Genomic DNA, 16269 nt, shown 5'->3' on the forward strand with positions numbered 1-16269 from the left:
GTGGAGGTGGTAAAAATGTATCACAAATTTTGTACAAGCAGCACACATTTACAATTTACAGACATTGTACAAGCCATGCAGTGACCTAGTAAAACTGCAGCGCCATCTATAAAAAGAATTCATTGCATGCAATTTTTTCTCTTATACACATATGCAATGCAACGAATTCTTTTTATAGATAATGCATAGCAATTTATGTAAAACGAAAATAAATTATATACTTGCAAGTGTATACGATAGCCATTAGACTCAAGTTTCATATACACATATTGAAATAACGGAAAGTACATATGCAATGTTGTTTATTCATTTTGGTTTTCTTTTTTCTAGTGTATAGTTGTATACAAATTAAGGGCAAAAGGGACATTTTCTAACAAAATTGTTGACTAGAAATAGCCATATGGCATATTTAGTGAGTCCAATGATGATTTTAAGCCAAAACAAATACTAAATACTTAGAACAGCTATATGGATAAAATGAAACTTACAGGATCAAACTGAGTCTTTGGTGAAACTTAAGGGACTAAATTAGTTATTCACCCAAAGAAAAACCTCAGCAAGAAACGAATCCACCCAAGATCCCCCCAAAGAAACCCCCACCACTTGGCACCGCAGAACCCGCCGCCGCCGCCACCGGCTCCCTTGAAGAGGGCGTCCAGCATGTCCCCCCCGGATGAAATTGGCTCTCGAGAGCAAGGCTGCATCGTGGGGATTCGATCTAAATAGCAGTAGCAGCATCAGCGGCGACGGCGGGAGGTGGGAGATGATGATGAGGTGGAGGCGGCGTCGCTGCCGGTGTACACGTAGCACCTGCTCCACTTCGGGGAGGGATCTGGGCCGTAGATGTGGACACGTGTACGGTGGATGGGTGGTTTGAGTTTTTTTTTCCTAAAGAAGTTTGCATCACCGACCGATGCTCTAAGAGCTGGTATAATAGCAGACTATAAACCAGCTATAAACACATGTCAATGAGATAAAAGAAGAGAGAAGAGCAGCGGGCTACAGATTTATAGCCAGCTACAACACAGATTCCAAGATACACGTGTGTATGATAAGTGGGACCAGGTATTAATTGTGTACTATATGTTATAGGTAACTATTGTATGAATTGGCTATTAAATTGACTATTGGAGCCAATAGTTGGCAATACTATTAAACTTTCTCCAAGTACGTTTTGATTCCATGATTCCCAAATAGAACTTAGAAGAACATGGATTTCGGGAAAGATCTAAGGCAACTATTTCAACTTAGCTGCTCCTCGATTTCTGTTAGCATGATTTTTAAACTGTTAAACGGTACATTTGAAGTATTAAACGTAGACTAATGACAAAACAAATTACAGATTCCGCCTGTAAACTGCGAGACGAATTTATTAAGCCTAATTAATCCGTCATTACCAAATGTTTACTATAGCATCATATTGTTAAATCATGACGTAATTAGGCTCAAAAGATTCGTCTCGCAATTTATATGCAAACTAAGCAATTGGTTTTTTTTCATCCATATTTAGATAGTGTTTGAATCTCCTGAAGATGAAGATTAAGTGTTTCACGCAAAACAAGATGATAATAACATATGATTAATTGAATTTTAATTACTACAAACTTGAAAAATGGATTAATCCGACATTTTAGAGAGCAACTTTCATATAGAAAGTTTTCGCACAAAACATACCGTTTAACAGTTTGAAAAACGTACACGAGTATCGAAAATTTCATCTCCTCCTTGTTAGAGAAACGAACAAGCCCTTATTGCTTCATGTATGTGTCCAAACATTTGATGTAACGAAATTTTTTAAAGTTTGAAGGGAACTAAACACTGCCCAAGTATCTGAAAGTCTCATACAGGTCAGTATCTACTGGGGTCCCTACAGTCAAATCCAAATCTAACTATCAGACAGGCTACTTCTGTACATTCAGCTACTGCCAGTGAAAGAGTCTTCAGCCTATTCGGCCCTCGTTGGATGCTCTGCCTCTGCCACCGAAAAAATGGACGTGTGATCTTGTGTTCCTGTGGGTGATGGGGGTGGCACTTCGAGTGCTTGAGCGGCTTTGCATCTCTTATCTATGCTGGCTCAGTCCGCTGTATTTCGTCAGGATGGATGGGCAGTCTTCATCGCATCGGCGACACATAACTTTGGTGTCGCCTAACTTTGGGGCAGACAAATGTGTTCATCTGGCTATGTATAGGGCAGAAGAACTGAGTGTGGATTCTACTTGGCAGCATACCAGCTCTTCGCGTACTTGGCGTCGACAGCTAGGTCAACCTTGAGGATGTTGGTTCCATAGAAAGGCTTGGACATGCACTCCACAACGATGGCCTTGGCCTCCTCGGCAGATTCTGTAGGCCCTTCCAAGATCACTTCATCATGCACCTGGCAGATGCAGACATAACATTTGAGGACAATGTACAAATTCATTCTGGGGATCAAAATAAAATACTCTGAAAGAACACAAAACGTAGCTCTTAAATATGATGTAAATCTTTGCTTCGCCAAATTCTTTGAAAGAAAGAAACAATGGTGGCCCCTTTCGTCTGTGCCTTCAAATACCAGCCTAAGTACTTCCTTTTGTAAACGTAGGAGTGTTATTGTCATAAACCTGCAATAGGAGTCTCCAACCAAGCTCCTTAAGGCGAGCGTTTCTTTCTATCTCAAGCATTGCACACATAGCAACATCTGCTGCACTGCCCTATGTATCACAAAAGGTAGGATTTAGACATCCCAAAATTGAACAAGAACAACCATTGTGATACAACTAATAGGAATTACCTGCACTGGTGCATTTATAGCAGCACGCTCGACGTGACTCTTTTGACCAGGACCCGCATGAGTCATATTAGGAAATTGGCGTGATCGCCCGAGCAAAGTGTAGACTTCGCACTTCTCAAACGCAAGGGCTTTCTGCTTCTTTTGCCAAGCTGAAATTTCCTTTCTATCCCTATGCCAAAGTTTGAGTGTATCCCTTGCTTCCCTAACTTCAACCTGCCAACACAATAAGCTACAACTCTGGAACTGAACTGATTGTAACAAAACATTTACTGAATAATACTCCTATGTGACATCATGTTGTGTACAAAAACAAGATGAAACCCAACAAGAAAAACTGAACAAGGGAATATGATAAATGCATGCACAAGCCTGTACAAATAGAAGCCCATACATTCCAATCCTGAGATAGACCAACAGCAGTCTTCCCATATGCAATGGAGAAATTGAGCATTTTGGCCTTCCTCCTCTCAGCGCCAAAAGCATCCTAAAAAAATAGAAATAGAAACATCAAGTTTGGTTTAACTCCATACCTATTAGTATATAGCCTTATACCATTCTACCGGGGGTCCAGATATATATAAAAAAATAAATACATATGGAATATGTATGCCAAATAACAATTGATAAAAAGCACTATATGCAACTTGCCAACTTCTTCAAAGCAGAAAGAAAACATGAGGCCCTAACATATATTTGTATGACAAGTGAGGTTATCAAAATTAAATTCGACACTTTTTTGTGTAATGAAGTCATGTTATCCGACAAATTATGTGGAGCACTAGGCACAACTGTCACAGAATTCACATGTTCAAATTTCTTTAAAAAAAATGCAACAAAGATATATTTCTCAATAACTAAAAGAATTAAAATTTGACTGAATGAACTACAAATGAAGGTAATCATATTCCATCTTATCACAATAAGCAAACAGGACCAAAATCTTACGTAATTCAAATGAAATCAAATCAAGTACAACTTCGAGAGATAAGCTGCTGTCAGAAAAAGTTAGTGATACTCAAGTACCTTCAATAATGGCACTGGGGGTTTGTCTTGACCTGGTTGAGGATGCCATTCAAGCAGAACTTTCTTTTCTTCAACAGCATCACGAACATGCTGGTACATATTCATGGCTGTCCTAGAATGAAAGTCACCACCAGCCTTGAAAGCTTCCAGCATGCTTTTACAATTAGTAAGATGCGCCAAGATCCTCAGTTCCAGCTACATAAAAAAGGAAGACCTTTTATCAGGTGGAACTGCTAAGTGAAGTAAAAAAAAAAAAAAACTTACTATTGAGAACCACGAAGCATACTTGGCCATAATCAGCAACAATAAGAGTGTTCCCTGGAGCTGCGACAAAAGCTTGGCGAATCTTGTACCTATCCTTTTCAAGAGCAGGTTGATTCTGCAAGGAAGATAACTTAGTTCAAAAAAAAATAAAATTTACATAAACGATATAGCACCACTCTAACAATAAAAACTGATGCATTTGTCAGAAGTAATAACAAATTTAGCAAGGGTCCAAATACCCTTGATGATGAAGCATGGTAATAATCAAATATCCTGAAATAGCAGACAGCTTATTGACTAAATGAATAATTCAAATGTGCGTCCTGAAGCCTGAGGTTGGCTACACAAAATAAGTTTGCCGGATGGTGAGCCATTTCATCATTCCTAATTTATATTGCCAATTTGCCATGTTTGTTTTTCCTTTCATTCTCCTATCCATTGATGAATGAATAAAATGATTATGGAGTATCATACTTCTACAGAGCATTTTATTTATATTGCAACTGGTGAACGCTGAAGTTTGAAGCTAACATTAGTTCCTGTGCTTTATGAAAAATCGAAATTGATAGCATATGCAAACTAAAGCAGTCCACAAAGTATCCCATCTGTAGCGGTCAGTGGCAAGTTGATGCAAATAAGAATGCATGCATATACTCTGGAAAACACTCATACAGTGACTCTGTGGAACAGCAGTCTTATACTGCTTACATACACAGTGGTAGAACACACTCAAACCAGGCAAAAGTCAGTGAGAAGGAGCCGACACCAATCTGCAACATACTTTTGTCTTGAAAGAACATACAGACCATTTATATATTTTTCATCCTTTACTTGACAATAGCATGGTGTACCATCAGCATGTGCTTATTGACAACCCAAATGTGAACTGTGAGGTACTGATGCAACATTCCAAAAAATGCAAAAGAGGCATACCTGCAAGCTTGGTGTTCTTGCTGACAAGCGTCCTGTTTCAGTATTGATATTTAACGAACAGTGAATGCGCCCTTCCTTACATGATATATGATCTCCCTATCATGGATAAAGAGGAGTCAAGACTCAAATAGTAGGTGCAACTTAGAAGTTGAGTGCAGTTAGCTGAGACTATTGGTATCATGCACCAAGTATACACCATAGTTGTCCCTCACACAAACAACACAAGTTGGATCAGCACCAAGACTACAGTAGTAGCACCCTTAAGCCTCAAAATATATAATCAAAACAGACCAAGTGATCATTGTTTAACCAAAGTATTAAATTACCAAATTAAGATATCAAACAGCACTAATCGAAAGAACCAAATTTCAAACTTGATGGACTGACAATGCATTTAACTGAATTCCATGCTCTCCCTACAAAAATTGCATGATGACCAAATCACCACATTTATGGTGCATGCTGAAGCCCCAAAGTTTCAAGAGCGTGAGGTGAAAGAACATTGGAGCTGTCAGGACTCAGGACACATAACACCAGCACAAATTGATTTGCATTATCATTTATAAGTACATGCAATGAGTGATGTCTTAAGAATGGCAACTTCAATCAGCATGACTAAGATCCTGGCTCACCTGCAATGGAACAATGAAGCCGGATATCAATTTGTCAATAGAAAAGACTTCACATAGAGCAGCAATGGCATGACATGCTTCCCTTCCCTTCTTTCCTCCACCAAACGCTTCATATGCAGTTCCATATGGGGAAGTGTCTTCTATATCCTGCTCAGGAAGTTCCACACTGCTCCCATCTTCATCAAACTCTTGGCCATCATCATCAATTTTATATATATGATCTGTGGGTATTTTACCAGCCAAACTCCATAAAACGTCCCCACGGACTTTAAGCCAGCCAGTCTTTGTAGTCTTCTTGCCCTCTGTAGTGAAAAGTTTAAGATCTTCCACAATAGTGAAAAGTTTGATTGTGCGAGACTTTGGAATCTTCTTGCCCTCTGTAGCTATGCTTTCATCATTTGGCACTTTAAAAGCTTTACTTTGTGGCCAAGTTTCACCAGGCTTATTTCTACGACAAAGATTGTGAAGCTGACAAGAATTATACATAAGAAATGCTAAGCAGATAAATGTAAAGAAAACAATCATTTTTACAGAAATTACGCACAAGCAATAACTCACAGTTACTACTTTTTCTTAGAAATTACATAAACGAAATACCTAGAACAAATAGAAGGCAAAGATAGATTCTCTCGTTTTCCCCCTCTTGTTGATATGAAGGATTATTCATGTGTTGGACACACAAGAACAACTTGCTAACCAGTTTAAACCATGCGTACACCAATGCATATAAGAACAGCAAGCAATTATTGGTTTTAACACAAACTAAAGCAAAAATTAATGATATTCTTTTACAGTGGTTCCTAAATGACATGCATTCAAAAAGATATCCTGGCATAAAGTATATACGGATCAAGCAGGCATACAAAGAGATCATACAAGGTGGTGGGAATACCTATTTTTGATGCCACCAAAGAAAAGTTGGCGAATTTGATTATCACTATTCACATTCATGTACTTGGCATCAGGACAATGCTTAGATGCCCATTTCCGAAACTTATCCGCTGCTAATTTTCGTTCAACAACAGCAGTTTTCTCAATCTCCGAAAGGTATGCACGGTCAACAAACATTCCCTCTGTTTCCATCTTTACAAGAAGAGCACCAAAGGGACGCCAATACTCTTCGTAGAAATCATACATTGTTCCTCTAGGACAACCATCGAAAATCCATTCCTTTGCTTCAAGCTTGTTTTTCAAGCTTTCATAAAGCTTCAATGTACTCATTGAATCTAGTGAGGAATAGCAAATCCACAACTCTCTATCCTCCCTTTGTAACTTTTTGACTGGCTCGATAGATATGGTTTTCCCTTCAGATCCATTTTTTCTAACATTTTTCCGACCAAAAATAGTTTTCATTGACACCTTCCCAGTTTTATGTATGTCCTTTAGAACAGCATTCATGATTCTGTGATCATTTGTTAGTCCTTCAAGTGAATATCCACCATCAGCTCTCCTGGAAGAATCCCACAGGCGTGCAAGATGCATTGTATCAGCATGAAATCCAGCAACCTTGATTCCACAGTTCTCAATGACATGGCTATCAAAACTATAGTTATGCCAAACCTACATGATGAGGAGAAAGAACAGATCACTTCGGACAAGCCAGCAAGAAACAAATATAATAATAATTGATGGGTAATGACCAATCTGTAGTTTTCTTCCGAATCGTGCATTTCAAAGATAACAGCTTGAAGGCTGAAACAAATAATTAGCATAATAATTTCATACTCCCTCTGGGCTCCAGTCATGAAAACACGCCGCTTTGGACATACATTAAGTTAAACTATCAGAACTTTGACCATCAATATCTTTCAAAATATTTAATCTTGATATATGAAACTCATATGTGTATATTTGTCACCAAACTTACTACCCCCTCCAGTCACAAAAAACATCTCGTCTTGGACATGTTTGAAGTCAAACTTTAAAAATGTTGGCATCGATATCTTTTAACTATTTAGATTTAGATTGGATACATGAAAATTGTACTTGTAGATTTTTCTCAAAAAGTACTTCCACAATATTAGAATTATATCGGGTTCCTTTAGCATTTTGCAATAGAAAATAGTTTTCGTGACCAGAATATCATAATATTATAATTTTATAGGGTCATACAAATATACTATAACAGAAATAAGTTGTCAAAGTTGTATTTCGGGGACTGTGTCAATGCCTAAAACAACATTTTTTTTCTAAGCGAAGTAGTAGGAAATATGGGGCTCTGGGGTACGAAGATGTGAATCTAATCAATCTTTACCTATTATAGAAATTGAAGATGATTCTGTACTCAAAATTTTCGTCCGTCCTCTACTCCGCTACCACATTGGTCTTTGACTCTGTACACAGCGCATGTCCTCCTTTTTCAGTACCCTGGATTGGCCAGGTCTTTTTACCACTGACCCTACCTGGGTCGGCTGGCTGCATTGACCGATCATGAATTCATGGCCTACTTAGATCAGATGGGTCTACTGTCCCAAGCTAGCCATGAAGCTCTTCACCTCTCTGGTGATGGAACAGTTCCCGCGTGAACAGTGGCTGAGGTGAAATGTTGTTCCCTTGTGATTTTCAAAAATAGATTTTTTTTTTCTCTATCTCTTCCCTTTCCATTTTTATAAATATTTTATTCATGATTTTCAGACCTGGTACACCTGTGTGCAGATTTGACTTTCCATAGACCTACATTTATTTCTAGCCTCACAGATCTACCCAAAAGGACTATCCAATGGAATTTCAGTTGATTCATAGCCAAATGGGTGCACTTTTGAGAAAAAGATAAAACAGTGTTCTTTTCTGCATCAGTTCTGTTAAGAATATTTTTAGAACGCGCAGGAGATCTGCGTACATTTCATTACGATAGAGGAAAAAAGGTGGACGGTGTTAGAGATAAACTCCGACACCCACCCACCCGGAAGTACAACACCAACACCACACGTCCACAAGAAGCAAAACAAACCTAGTGACCTAGCACTGCAGCCCTAGACTGGAACCTTCTCCATTTTGTTCTAGCTCTGCTCTAGCTCACTGGCGCCACTGTGCTTGTCACCGGCGACAGCAAAAGCACAGGTTAGTCATCCAAATCTAAGGGCATGTTCAGATTGTAGCCAAAATAAACCTTACTAAATTTTGGCAATGCCAAAATTTTGGCAGGATTTCTTTTGTATTTATCAAATTTGGCAACAAACTAAACGTAGACATTTTTTGGCAACTTTGTCAAAAAATGGTATGGTTGAAAATGGCATCAATCTGAACAGCCCCTAAGTGGTTATTCACCAACACGCTACATAACATCTATCTACCAAATTGTCCATTATAGAATCAACCACGCGTGCAGCCGCTTCATCGTGGAGGAGCTCGTGGGCTTCGGCGCAACAATGCACGCCTGCACCAATTGACGCGGAGCTGAGTATATACCATGAGGAGTGGATGATCAAAAGCCTCACTATCATCGTCTCCGTCTGCAACGTGTTGGTGCGCACCGACAAAGAGGAGATTGCCGGCAAGGTACGTACTTTGTTCGACGGCAAGGTCAACATTCTTGTAAGTCCATAATTCTGCTACCATAATTTCGAGCAACATAACACTAATGAGTCACATGTCACATCAATCCTTCTACACGATGTCAATCAAACGATGCCAATGTCAATCTACCATGTGTCTTTCAGCTCTTCCCTTAGTGGTAGTCCAAGTCCTCACTATTGACTAAGATTTATTCCAAGCTTCCTACAAATCAATAGACTACCATACCAAGATTTCTTATGACCTGACTCATGTTAGTCGACGCAAGCACACGCGCTATTGCACGAAAGAAATACACTCCATAACTTCAAAACTAAACACCATCATCGTGTTAGAAATGATGCCATTTTTTTGTTACAATTATATTCATCGATCATACCCACATGATTTCATAGTTCATTAGGTGATGGACCTGTAGCTACAGCCTAGGATAAACAGTTAATTTTGTTCAGTTATTTGCAAGTTGCCTTCACTCATTGGAACGCAGGGGCATTTTTTCTAGTCAAGGAAAAATATAAAGACAGTATGTCAGAGCACAGAAGGGTCTGTCTAAAACAGCAATCTTAAGGTAGTCCATTTACATTATCACTCTAGGATAGGGTTTTAGCAGGTAACCAGGTAGAATTTTTCTTTCTTTTTTTTTTTTGTTATAACCCCACAACTATATGGTGCTGACAATCAGGTGAAATGCATAACTATAAAATAGTGAACTATATCTAGTTATTTTCAGTGTTGAAGTATAAGTTTACGAGTGATAGGAAATTGTGTTTAGTGCAGTTTGCTGCCAAACTAAGGCCTAATCTAAAAGGAGTAATGTAATTACAGTAGTAATAGAAGAGGAAAAAAGAACTATTGCACTAATATATTTCATCCAACACATAAAGGGAGAAGATAACCACAATAAATTTACTCCAAGATAAATAACTTATAAAATGAGGAATCGAAGTGAACCTTTTTGATAGATGGGTCCTCAAAGAAAGGAGCAAACTCCATTAGAACATCCCTTCCACCATCTAGCACATCCACCCATATGCATGTTTTGCCATTTCCAAAATCAGCCTCCCCATCAGAATTTCCTGAATAGATGCTAAAGCATATTACTTCTCCATGACCAACTGGCGTCTCTTCTTTGACATCAATATTTGCCACCTGCATAATATTGTACTATCCTAAATTAGAATGTATGTTTGGAGCTTGATATGCAATAAAACTGTAAATAATTCTGAGCAAAGCTTGCTACCACAGAAGTAGACTATGAGCATGTCAAACCATGTAACTAGAAGAAACCAATAATTAGCATTAGCATTTAATATTTTACATTCTTCATGACATCTCCTGTAAACTCTGCAACTTACATTTTCAGAGAAGATACATAGGGGAAAAAAGGCACAATCTAACAACAAACACTTGAGGTCAGCAATATTGATGACCAAACAAGATACTATAGTATCACCTATCAGAAATATACTTCTTATTGATACTCTCACAATTATGAGGCAAAACCTAAATAACATAGCCAAAACTGATATACCGATGATAGAACTCAAGCAGGGTTTGGTGAAATACCTCCGTGTCACATGCATGAATAAAGCCTTTGTACTTTGTAGTAAGCAATTTAACAACACTCCTAGCTGACTCAACATTGTCGACAACCAAAACTTTGTCATAGATGGTAGCAAGCAACTTCCGTGCATTTTTTGACTCAGTGGACAAGGAAGCTTTGTCCGGGATATTTAGCGTCACTTTCCTTGTAATGCGTTTGTGCTCCTTTTTGTTTGGGATAGCTTTATCAACCACCAAAGTTGTCTCTGACTTGGAAACTTTAGGCAGAGAAGATTCCACCGTAACGGAATCGTGCCAAGGAATTTCCTCCTTGGAGCCATCAAGCAGGTTCAGTGGTTTGATATCATTATTAGCAACACTGAATGGGGCAGGCACAGCATGTGCTGACTGATACATCACACGATGCTTAGCCAAATCTGTATCGACATGTCTATTTACAATTGAATTAGATGGCCCTCTTTCTCTTTGATTATACAAGGAAGGATAGTTTGAACTCCTGATATCTTCTGAGGGATCATGACGCAGATTTCCAACCCGCAGAGGAGTAGTGCCATTAGTGATGTTGTTCCTGACATTGTTGGTGGTCCTGAGGAAAAATAACCTCTTGGTTTCATCAACCCATTCTTGCACGCTACTTTGTACATTTAAGTTGCCATGCAATCCCAGCCTGAAAGCACCAGTTTTGCTAACCCCCATGCCAGAACTAGGAGAATAATCTTGCCTGCCAACGAGAACCATTTGCAATGTTCAGTAGCACCCAAGATCCCAACCAATGTGAAATCATCAACTAGTAAGGCAAAAGCGCGACATTCAGGATAGTGACAGTAGAACCCAGTTACTCTTTGGCAGATTACTATTATCGGGCAATTCGTACTTCTGTAGTAATAATCGTATGTCTATAAGAAGTGGAATGTGACTATATAAGGAATGCTTTAGATCTCTTAATACAAAACAAAAAAAGTATATAAGGAATGCAAATCAACACTAGCTCAAATGAGGAGACGTATCCGAAGTCCTACACAGTCTAAATAAATCATCACATTAGAACACGCGAAAAAGATGCATACACCCATCCATTAACCAAAACATCATCTATTATTTTTCATCACGAATTAGGCACTACGGAACAGAGCTTTCTCCCACCTCCATGATAGGGACATCTTAACAAATAAACATTACGGCTACCTTCCTCCCGCGGCGAAGGCCGGGCGCGAAAAGTAGCGGGTGCGGCCGAAGGAAGAGGACAGCCACGGCGACGACCCCTGCCACCGCCGGAGCAGCCGCGCCGGTGCCGGCGGCAGCGGCGGCGCCACCGCCATGGACCTCACGAGCCGCCTCAGCTTGGACCCGGCCCGCCTCCCTCCTCCTCCCGCAACGCCACCACCCACCCCGCAACCGAAGCCGCAGGGCGCCGTCTTGCACCGACGCTAGGGTAGGCCGCTGCAGCAGCAGGCGATGGCCTCGCGGCGGCGGCCGGAGGCGGAAGCGAGGGGAAGGAGAGAGAGGGTTTGGGAGACAAGGGGAACGAGGGTTTAAGAGCATCCCAGCAGATCCTCTATTTGGTACTCCATCCGAAATATAGCGCATATGGGAGGAGAAATCGTCGCTCCAGCAGATACGGGCATCGAGGCTTCCAAAAATAGAAGATCCGCCAAATCGGAGAGAGTTCGGCCAAATATAGCGATTCTCTCTCTCTCTCTCTCTCTCTCCTCACGCCATGCCTCGACGTCCGCGCTCCCGCCCCCATCGGGATTTCCGGATCAACGTACCCTCCGTCGTCGTCGTCGTCGTCGTCGTCGCTCGCCCGCCGCCGGCTGCAGCCGCCGCTCCCGATCCCGCACCCCGCCTGCGCCGCCTGCCCACCTCAGCAACCGCCGCCGTCGCCTGCGCCACTCGCCTGCGCGGCTCCGCTCCCACCGACCACCGCCGCCGCTTCCCCGCCCGCGTCGGCATCCGCCGCCTCGCCTGCGCGGCTCCGCGCCCGCCGGCCACCGCCGCCGCTTCCCAGCCCGCCCGCGCCTCGCCCGTCCGCCCGCCGCAGCCTGCCTCCTCCCCGCCCATCCGCTCCCCTTGCCCGCCCGCCCGCCCCTCACTAGCTCTGAGAAAAGAGTAGTAGTAGAGAATACTGAGGTAGTGGTATGTTCAAGCAGAGATAGCAGTCATAGTACTAGACAGTATGTTCAAGTTCAAGCAGAAAAAAGAAACTGAGCAGAGATAGTAATAGACTGAGGTGGTGATTACATCCAGGGACTTAACTTAAGTCCCTGTTTTTAGACACTAATTTAGAGTATTAAATATAGACTACTTACAAAACTAATTACATAAATAAAAGCTAATTCACGAGACAAAATTTTTAAGCCTAATTAATCTATAATTAGAGAATGTTTACTGTAGCATCACATAGGCTAATCATGGATTAATTAGGCTCATTAGATTCGTCTCGCAAATTAGTCCAAGATTATGGATGGGTTTTATTAATAGTCTACGTTTAATATTTATAATTAATTTTCAAACATCCGATGTGATAGGGACTTAAAAGTTTTAGTCCCATCTAAACAGGGCCTAAGATCAATACTGAGGTAGTGGTATGTTCAAGTTCAAGTTCAAGTTTAATAGTATAGCCCACTGTTAACTCCAAATTATTGGTAGCCAATTCATACAATAGGTGCTTACTATACTATTAATATCTGGTCCTACCTATCATATACACATTACGTCTTGGAGTCCGTACTGCAGCTGGCTTCAGATCGGTAGCCCGCTGCTCTTGTCTCTCTTTCTTTATCTCTTTAAAATATGTTTATAGCTGGCTTATAGCTTGCTATTGTACTTGCTCTAATAGTACTAGTATGTTCATTTTATTTGTGTTGGTATGATTTTTCTTGTTATGATTCTCAGATCAAATATATCAATTAAAAAATTACCCGTTAAAATTATATCCCTTAAAAATTACATATTTCAAAATTTTATCACGATAAATAATACCATTAAAATTTAGTCATATCCCTTAAAAATACAAGTGTAAAGTTAGTTGGAAAATATTAGTAAAATATAGGCGGATGTGATATGAATGATCTGTTGGAGTGGAAAGAGATATGAATGAGGAATCTTTTTTGGATGGCCATCCATATGGACATACTGAGGATGATATTTGGATGATCTCCTGCTGGAAACTCCTCTCCTCGGCGTGGACCTTGGAGGTTTCGGTGGATTACGCCTCTGTTGATTGAAGACGGAAATAACGGGTTGTAAGTGGTAGCCCAGGTTCACAATTCTGATGAAAACTGGTCGAATTCCATGAAGTTTCGACGTTTCGACATGGCTCGGAATTAAGTTTTGATTGGAATTTCGAAGGTAAACAATAGATTTGGTCGAAATTCAATTAAAATTTATCAAAAACCGATCGAAATTTATCGAAAATCGTGATACCGATGGGGCTCGAGATTTAGTACTCAACCGGTAACTGAAACCCTGCTTGTAGCCGTGTCTAACGGATGAAGGCGTAAATTCATTTCTGACTATTCGTGTACAAGGCGTATTTCTGATTTCGATGGTTTTAATTGGTTAAAATGTTAAATTGAACACCTTTACAAGGCCGGATCCGTGGCGCAATGGTAGCGCGTCTGACTCCAGATCAGAAGGTTGCGTGTTCGATTCACGTCGGGTTCAAAATCCCCGAACCAAATCCGGATATAATTTTTTTATTTTTCCAACCTAATCCTTTTATTTATCCATTATAGTTTTCCAGATCAGGTTTTCAAAGCTACTTTTATTTTTTAGAACTAGCAAAATTGACTGTGCGTTGCAACGGGAAGAATACTTTTATTTTTTTTATTTTTCCAACCTAATCCTTTTATTTATCCATTATAGTTTTCCAGATCAGGTTTTCAAAGCTACTTTTATTTTTTAGAAATAGCAAAATTGACTGTGCGTTGCAACGGGAAGAATACTTTTATTTTTTTAGAACTAGCAAAATTGACCGTGCGTTGCAACGGGAAGAAAAGATGAGAAAATTGATGAAAGGTTGATAAAGATTTACATCATCTAATACTTGAAATACAAATTTTCCAGAATATTTAGGTTTTTTTTAAGTAGATAGGTATATGATTAAATTATTTTACTAATAAAGTAAATGTGACAAATAAAATGTTATGGTTAGATTTAATTTTTATGAAATTCTCCATATTAATTACACTTTTTGAATTTTTATTAGAATTTCCATAGCTTAATTGCTAATTTTGATAATACAAACATCATTTTAGCATTTATTTAAATAAAAATCCCGCTTTCAGCCCGCAACCGAGCCGGCCCACTTTCCCTAGGCTGCAAGCAAGAGCCTAGCCCTGGAAGCAACCAAAGTCTAATTAGCCTCCCCAACTCCTCCTCTTACTTATCTTGTGGACCATAACCAAAAATCTAATTAGCCCGCGCGTGGCCCAGCAGGGCTGCGGTTCGGCGTTGGAGCCTAATGCTCGATCAATATGAGCTGTTCGTTTTGATAGATGGCTCAGATTAGTTCCGAATCAATTAAAACCCTGGTGCCAAAAAAATCCTAACCCAAGCTTCATTCCTACCCCCACCGCCATCGCCGCCCTCCTCCCCGCACCCAGCGCCGCCTCTCCTCCTCCCCCGCCCCTCACCGGCGCCGTCTCTCCCTTACCTCTCACCCCACCGACGGTGCCTCTTCCCCTTCTCTTCCCTCCCCTCTACCCATCAGTGGCACCACGCCCTCTCCCCCTCTCCTTCCCGTTTCGTCGGCACGGCGTGACGACAGCGGGGTATGGCCCGGAGACGGCGGCGACAGTCGTCCCTCCCTCTCGGCCTCTTTGTTTTTGTCGGCGACGGCACCTTCTCCACCCTCCAGATCTCGATGGCTTCCCGTGGGCAGATCTAGGCTTGGCAATTTTGCCCATGGGTCTGGGTATCCGCGCGAATACCCGGTTCGATGGGCACAGGCTTGGGTCTATTTTGTTGCCCATGGGCACGCCCGCCCGAGACCCGAAAAAGTAGCGGGCAGCAACCGGGTTTTAATTTCTACCCATGGATAACCCATGCCCAACCCATGGGTAACCCGTGTCAAAAGCCCGGTTCTTTTTCTCAACTTCAAACTTCAACTTTTTCATTTTCTGTTAGCACGCTTTTCAAACTATTAAATGTGGTGTTTTTGATAAAAAGTTTTTATATAGAAGTTGTTTAAAAAAATAAATCTATTTTTCAAATTTATAATAGTCAATACTTAGAGCAAGTTTAATAGTATAGCCAACGACTAGCTCCAAATCATCTATAGCTAATCTAATAACACATTCATACAATAGTTAACTATGAAAAAATACTACATCATTAGAGCAAGTTTAATAGTATAGCCAACTACTAGCTCCAATACATCTATAACCAATCTAATAGCTTATTCATACAATAGTTACATACTACACTATTAATACCTGGTCCCACCTGTCATAGACATACTACGTCTTGGAGTCCGTGCTACAGCTGGCTACAAATCTGTAGCCCGCTGCTCTTCTCTCTCCTTATTTATCTTCTTAAAATATGTTTGCAGCTGGCTTATAGCCTGCT

The 16269-nt window shown here is 40.5% G+C and overlaps 1 protein-coding gene and 1 non-coding gene across 6 annotated transcripts; one reads left to right on the forward strand and one right to left on the reverse strand.

Annotated features, from left to right (window-relative positions):
• Positions 1-1703: 1703 nt before the first annotated feature.
• On the reverse strand, positions 1704-12680 carry LOC4344791 (DNA polymerase I B, mitochondrial-like). 5 transcript variants are annotated; one of them, XR_001548301.3, is made up of 12 exons: positions 11884-12680; positions 10702-11419; positions 10087-10284; positions 6515-7182; positions 5623-6070; positions 4991-5086; positions 4080-4172; positions 3794-3988; positions 3162-3254; positions 2771-2983; positions 2601-2685; positions 1704-2374 (listed from the first exon to the last, which is right to left on the reverse strand). XR_001548301.3 is itself a non-coding variant. In XM_015794744.3 (12 exons), exons 2-12 carry the CDS (start codon positions 11392-11394, stop codon positions 2213-2215), a joined length of 2949 nt encoding a protein of 982 aa, XP_015650230.1. In that variant the 5' UTR covers positions 11395-11419; positions 12468-12606; the 3' UTR covers positions 1704-2212. The 5 variants fall into 5 exon arrangements, 4 of the variants coding, with proteins under 4 accessions (XP_015650230.1, NP_001409380.1, NP_001409381.1 ...); XM_015794744.3 differs by having other exon boundaries at positions 2601-2690; positions 12468-12606; NM_001422451.1 differs by having other exon boundaries at positions 1705-2374; positions 2601-2690; positions 11884-12338.
• Positions 12681-14292: 1612 nt separating this feature from the next.
• Positions 14293-14364, forward strand: TRNAW-CCA (transfer RNA tryptophan (anticodon CCA)). The gene has a single exon. It is a non-coding gene; the product is annotated as a tRNA-Trp (tRNA).
• The last annotated feature ends 1905 nt before the right edge of the window (positions 14365-16269 follow it).

The sequence above is a fragment of the Oryza sativa genome, chromosome 8, assembly GCF_034140825.1.
Source record: "Oryza sativa Japonica Group chromosome 8, ASM3414082v1".
NCBI classification, from domain to species: domain Eukaryota; kingdom Viridiplantae; phylum Streptophyta; class Magnoliopsida; order Poales; family Poaceae; genus Oryza; species Oryza sativa.

What these genes read in the sequence shown, in the direction of transcription:
- LOC4344791 (NM_001422451.1), bottom strand. Translation starts at nt 12,017, where the DNA reads ATGGCGGTGGCGCCGCCGCTGCCGCCGGCACCGGCGCGGCTGCTCCGG. An exon ending in TTCATGCATGTGACACGGAG is followed by an intron (nt 10,285 to 10,701) that starts GTATTTCACCAA and finishes AATATTATGCAG; the next exon opens with GTGGCAAATATTGATGTCAA. An exon ending in TTTGGTGGCATCAAAAATAG is followed by an intron (nt 6,071 to 6,514) that starts GTATTCCCACCA and finishes TCTTTGTCGTAG; the next exon opens with AAATAAGCCTGGTGAAACTT.